We start from the raw sequence: 6,000 nt of genomic DNA on the forward strand, positions 1-6,000 counted from the left end.
TCAGCTCAGTATTAGAAAGTGCCTCCTGAGTGGTGAGTACTCAGGCAACTGAGGCAATATACGTAGTGTGAGCATCTACTCTTTGGAGCAGGTTCAAATCCCAGCTTCACCACCACTGGCTCTAGGCCCTCCAACCAATGGTCTAGAGTCCCACTTTGCTTCTCTGTAAAATAGGAATAATAATAGCATATATTTCACAGGGTGCAAGGACTGAATGAGACAATATTATGCCCAGCACAAGGCACTGTGCTTGCTGCAAAGCAAACCCTCACTACACTTGACAATGGGCAGGGCACGCTGAGAGGTTTGTGAGCTCTCCACTGCAGGAGTGTCGTGGTAGGAGCTGTTGAGAATGGTGTAAAGAAGAGATCTGCATTGGGGAACTCCATGAGTCTGTGAGCCAGCTTCTAGAGCCCATCAAACCCCAGGCTGGGTTGTGAGGCCTCCCAGTATGGTGCCCAAGAGCCCCATTGTGAGTGTGCGTGTTGGGGTGGGAGTAGCAGGAAAAGGTGGGTGTTCCCTACCAGCTCTATTTCCCTCCCTGTCACAATTGTCACAGACCCCTATGACTGTGGGGCCATCCTGTCCCCATTCTTGGCTTCACAGCAGGAAGAGAGTTGAGGAGGTTGTTGCTCTTTGAGACGAGAGGATGATGCTAACTCCTGTCACCCTCCCTTGCCATCAGAAGGGCCATGGGGACCGCCCTCCTGCTGGAGGTCACCTTTCCTCTGCTGTCACCAGTCACACTCAGTGCCTCTCTCCTCAGTGCATCCTATTCTTCCAATCTAATTAGCTTGGCTTCCTGTGGGAGGCACTTTCTCTGAATGTGTTCCCAGATTTGCCCCATGTCAAAATGCTGGGTGGGAGAAGTTGGAGGTTTACGGATGTTCTTTATAGGACACGCATATGTCTATACACTCCCTGGGAATCAGGCTTGGTCGGTCAGGCCCAGGTTTCTTAGAACGATGGGTTTTAAACTTGTTCTGTGTCCCCACAACTGAGTTCTGCAGGACCAAGTAGGACGAGAGCCAGATGTTCACAGCTCCTGATGACTAAAAAAGGTTGGTGAGGCAGAAGAGGAAGTTCTAGCCGGCTTCTGCGGGAACTGAGCTCACATGGTGTACCCAGAGCCCGGACACCACATGGACACACGTGGACTGGGGTGCCTTGTCTTGGGACAAAGGCAAAGTGTGCAGCACCTGGCAACCACATGTAAATATTTCTTAAAACTAACAGAAAGGGAACAGAATGACATTGGGGGCGGGGGNATATAAAAGGACAAGAGCAGAGAGAGGCTGTGAGAGTGAACCTGGTGGCTGGGACAGGTAGCCCTGGCATTTTACAGGACAGCTTTCTCTGGATAAATGACAACCCCTCGGTAGTTACACAGAAAATACAAAATTCCTGCAGTCTTCATCCCAGATGCAACAGCTATTTGGCTGTGACCAAAAGGAGTTTTTATCAAAACCTCGTGTCATGTTGAAAGAGAACATCGGCCACCATACTCGGTGGCAGCAGGGAGCTGCCTCTTAGTCAGGGGTAGGCCAGCATAGGGAAGCGATTACATGCCTCATGCTGAGATCAGCAGAGGCCAGCTTGAGTGTCCTCAGTTTCACTTAGAGAGGAAGAGGTCCATGAGGGCAGTGTGTGGTGCCAGGATCTACAAGGCCAAGGCGAGTGGCAAGGCAAGCCCAGGCTGGTCATGAATGACACTCTTGAGTACTCTCTGAATGCTTGGGGCACCTTGCAAAGCGTGGCGTTACTAAGACTGGTAGCAAGATTTGTGCACTCACCTTAAGGAGATCTCATTTGTACAGAAGTTTGGTAAGTCTCAGGGAGGCCTAGTTTACAGGAGCCAAGGAGTCTGAGCCCCACAAAGAGTTAGCCCTGCCAATACTCATCATAACTTAGTGACAATGTACCCTAAGTGAAGGCCAGACCCCTTGAAAGTGCTCTGGCTAGACCTGTGATTGCTACATTGAGGTTAATTAGAATTGCAAAGAGGGCCTCTGGACATGCACTTGGGCCTTTGTGAAAACAAGCAGAGGCATTGTCTCTCAAGTCACTGGAATTGTTCTTGTTCCCCTACAAGGCACATTTAACAGCTACAAACAAAGGTCTCAGGTGAGCTCTGTGCTTCATGGGAATCCAGGGCTGGGCCTCAGAGGGTGGCAAGGGCTCCTGTGGCTTCAAAGGGGCACTTTGTCCCTTCCCCAAGCACGAGTGGGGCAGCGCTGTACAAGGTCACTCTGCCCCCATGTGGCTGGAGCTTCTCACAGGGGGCTGGGGAGGGACAGAGGCTGTGATGAGGGGGGCCATGTGGGGACTGCCCAGCATGAAAATGTCTGCAGCCCAAAACAGTAGCTCCATGCTTGTCCACACCTGTATCTCTCCCACCAGGAAGCCTCCATCCCACCCATCAGTGGGCGGAGCTCTGTGAGCGAGGTCACTGTGTTCTGCCGTTATCTACCTTAAATAGCCTTGAGATGGGGATTAAATTTAGACATTTGGCCATCTATAATCCATCCTCCCCTCTTGAGCCTAAGAACTTCTTAGTCCCATCTGCCAAAAGTAACTAAAACTTTATCATCCAGCTCAAGTCTGCTCAGGATTTGCTCTGCCAGTACAGAAAAGCCCAGGGCCCACTCCACAGCCCAGGGCCTGGTACTGGGGCACCTCCGCTGGGAGAGATGAAGAGACTGTTGTCACAGCAGGAACCACTGCAGCTCTCCCCTGAGTTCAGCTGAGCTCAGAGGACACTGGCTCTCAGCCACTGGCACTCGTCAGCTATATTGATATAGACAAGAGCTGGAGGGGGGCCCTGCCCTGAGCTTAACCAGCACTGCCCTCCTACCCCTGCCACTGCCTGCACCGAGAGGTTATTGCAGGCCTCCTGCTTACCTTCTTGCTTGTCTTCTCCCACTGCTCTTTCCCTCCCTGGGGCATTCACTAGCTGTGCATTCACTGCTGCGTCCCCGTGTATCCGCGACACTGCCTGGCATGGAGCGGGGTCCCTGTGCATGTGTGCAGGTGGAATGAATGAATCTTTTGCTTATAAGGGAGCCCAGGAATGGCACCTGCATGAAATAGCAGTGGCTTGAGGAAACGGTGGCCTAAACAATGCAGTTGTTCCCGCCAGAGCTGTAATGCTACCGAAAACGTTTTTTGTTTGTTTGTTTGTTTTATTTTTTTTAGCTGAGCCATCCTGCCACCTGTTGGCAGCTCAGCAGCAGCTCAGTTCAGGCCGGACTCGAACCGCTGTTACTCAGAGCTCAAACCCTTGAGCGAGCTCTTAACCATCTGAGCCACTCGCCCGGCCCTGCTACTGAAAATGTTTGGGTCAGAAAGCTGTGAAGTGTCGTCCCATAGAGGTAACATCCTTGGAGTGTGCAGAGTTAGGCCTCTGGTGTAGGGGCCACAAAGAAGCCTTACTCAGTGTCCGGAAGGCTAATCACCAGGCTTTGTCCGCACTCAAGTTGGGAGAAAATATCAGAATATCCCAAATTGGTTACAAATTTAAATTCCCAAAGTGTGATGGTGTGTGAACATTCCCATTAAGTTACAGAGCTGTCCTTCGTAAGTACACTCCTGTTTTCTCGATCTTAATAATTTGCAAAACACAAAGCCACTGGGGTTACTTACAAAAAAGAGTCTAATGAGCCCTAACTCAGAAGCTTTAAGAGAAAGTCCTACATGGTCCTGCCTTGTACACGTCTGGGTGTCCTGCTTGGTGTTTTTAACTGATAGCAGGGTTAACAGAGATCTGAACCCCAAACCACAAAGTCTCCCTGCTTCTCATTTATGTAAGTATATAATGCATATGAAAACTGCTTCAGAAATTATACACTGCTAGAGAAAAAGAAAGCATTACAAAAACATGTTTCTTCAAAAGAAAGAAAACAATACAGAGAAGTAAAACAGTGATAAAGTGATTTCTCTTTCACACCCCTCAAATTTACTTTTGTTTGTTTGTTTTTTAGTCTACACTTGACAGGCAACCTCAGATACACTTGATTGAGCCCAGCTGCGGGGAGTAAAGCCCGGTGTCTGAGTGAACACATAGCTCACTTTCCCTTTCCAGGCTTCTTGCCTTCCTCTCTGGCTATGTTAATTAACAGTTAAAGTGCTGACTGCAGGCACTTCAGTGAGGGTTTTTGTAAAGCCTCCAGATTGCCGCCCTGGCACTGAAAACTTGATTAGTCATTACCATTAAAGTGAAAGAAAGGCCAGGACCAGAAAAATCCCCACATGCATGCAGAAAGGAACACACCTCTACACATTCAAACAAGAAGAAACAAACAGAGATAAAGCAAGCTGTGCACACGCACACACAGAGATCTGTGTAAGTCTGACTTTCAAGCAACAAAGACTATCTCCCTGCACCCCCTACCTGAGTGAGGTCTTCCCTTACCGTTCTGGACCACGCTGATGAGGGTGACGATGGCCAACAGGACAATATTGCCCAGCGTTTCCTGGTCCATGTCTGCTTCAGGCTGCCCAGCGAGGACTGCTCGGTGGCACCCAGACTGCACTGTGCAGAAAGGGGAAGTGAGGGCTTGCACCCTGCCTTTCATCATTAGAGTTTCCAAAGGCCCCAGCACAATTACACAGTGCCTTCTCTCTCTCTCTCTTTTTTTTTAAACTAGCCCCCAAAGTGCCCTGGCTCAGTGTGACCTGCCAGGAGAAACAGGCTCAATGGAGGAACAGGAAGGAAAGAAAAAATAAAACTTGTTTTAAATTTATAGCACACCAAAAAATCTGTGCCATGAGTACTGTCATTCTCTCCTTGAATTTCTAGGAGAAAAAGAACACTTAACACATGGCAGGGTCCACAGTAGCAGCCACATAATAAGGGCTGGATGAATGAATGAATGAGGAGGAGGGACAGCTGATGTCTCCATTTCTATAAAATAAAGCAACAAGAAAATTAAAGCTCAAAGAATTGAGAAAAGTGGCAGAAATGGGGTTATAGATGAACCCCAAAGGAAACTTCCAAATAAGAAGTGCTGTTAAACACTGCGACTGGCTCCCCAGAAGTAATTATGGAGAACCTTCCCTGGGGTTTTCTCAATATAATGATAAGGAAAACCATCAAAATATTCTCTGTATCTATGAATTTGTTTCTGTTTCGTTTGTATAGTGCTAGGTGGGTACTGTTGAATAACTGTGATGTACACCTGAAACTAATGTAATATTGCAATATTGCATGTTAGCTGTATTTTAATAAAAATCTTTTTTAAAAAAATACAAAAAAAAATATATATATATATATATATATATATATATATATATATATATATATATATATATATAAAAGGACAAGAGCAGAGAGAGGCTGTGAGAGTGAACCTGGTGGCTGGGACAGGTAGCCCTGGCATTTTACAGGACAGCTTTCTCTGGATAAATGACAACCCCTCGGTAGTTACACAGAAAATACAAAATTCCTGCAGTCTTCATCCCAGATGCAACAGCTATTTGGCTGTGACCAAAAGGAGTTTTTATCAAAACCTCGTGTCATGTTGAAAGAGAACATCGGCCACCATACTCGGTGGCAGCAGGGAGCTGCCTCTTAGTCAGGGGTAGGCCAGCATAGGGAAGCGATTACATGCCTCATGCTGAGATCAGCAGAGGCCAGCTTGAGTGTCCTCAGTTTCACTTAGAGAGGAAGAGGTCCATGAGGGCAGTGTATGGTGCCAGGATCTACAAGGCCAAGGCGAGTGGCAAGGCAAGCCCAGGCTGGTCATGAATGACACTCTTGAGTACTCTCTGAATGCTTGGGGCACCTTGCAAAGCGTGGCGTTACTAAGACTGGTAGCAAGATTTGTGCACTCACCTTAAGGAGATCTCATTTGTACAGAAGTTTGGTAAGTCTCAGGGAGGCCTAGTTTACAGGAGCCAAGGAGTCTGAGCCCCACAAAGAGTTAGCCCTGCCAATACTCATCATAACTTAGTGACAATGTACCCTAAGTGAAGGCCAGACCCCTTGAAAGTGCTCTGGCT

The 6,000-nt window shown here is 47.9% G+C and overlaps 1 protein-coding gene across 3 annotated transcripts in view; it reads right to left on the reverse strand.

The window, feature by feature from the left end:
* The window catches only part of ALOX5AP (arachidonate 5-lipoxygenase activating protein), a 55,405-nt gene that overhangs the window by 17,241 nt on the left and 32,164 nt on the right, over positions 1–6,000 (reverse strand). Inside the window, exon 4 of one of the 3 annotated variants that reach the window (XM_019666331.1) lies at positions 4,391–4,531. In XM_019666331.1, the coding sequence (XP_019521876.1) occupies positions 4,391–4,481 (91 nt within the window). In that variant the 5' untranslated portion in view covers positions 4,482–4,531. Of the gene's footprint in view, positions 1–4,390; positions 4,633–6,000 lie in introns of those variants that run through there. The other 2 variants (XM_019666329.1, XM_019666330.1) reach the window with 2 other exon arrangements.

Source organism: Hipposideros armiger, unplaced genomic scaffold, assembly GCF_001890085.2.
Source record: "Hipposideros armiger isolate ML-2016 unplaced genomic scaffold, ASM189008v1 scaffold_467, whole genome shotgun sequence".
Lineage (NCBI taxonomy): Eukaryota > Metazoa > Chordata > Mammalia > Chiroptera > Hipposideridae > Hipposideros > Hipposideros armiger.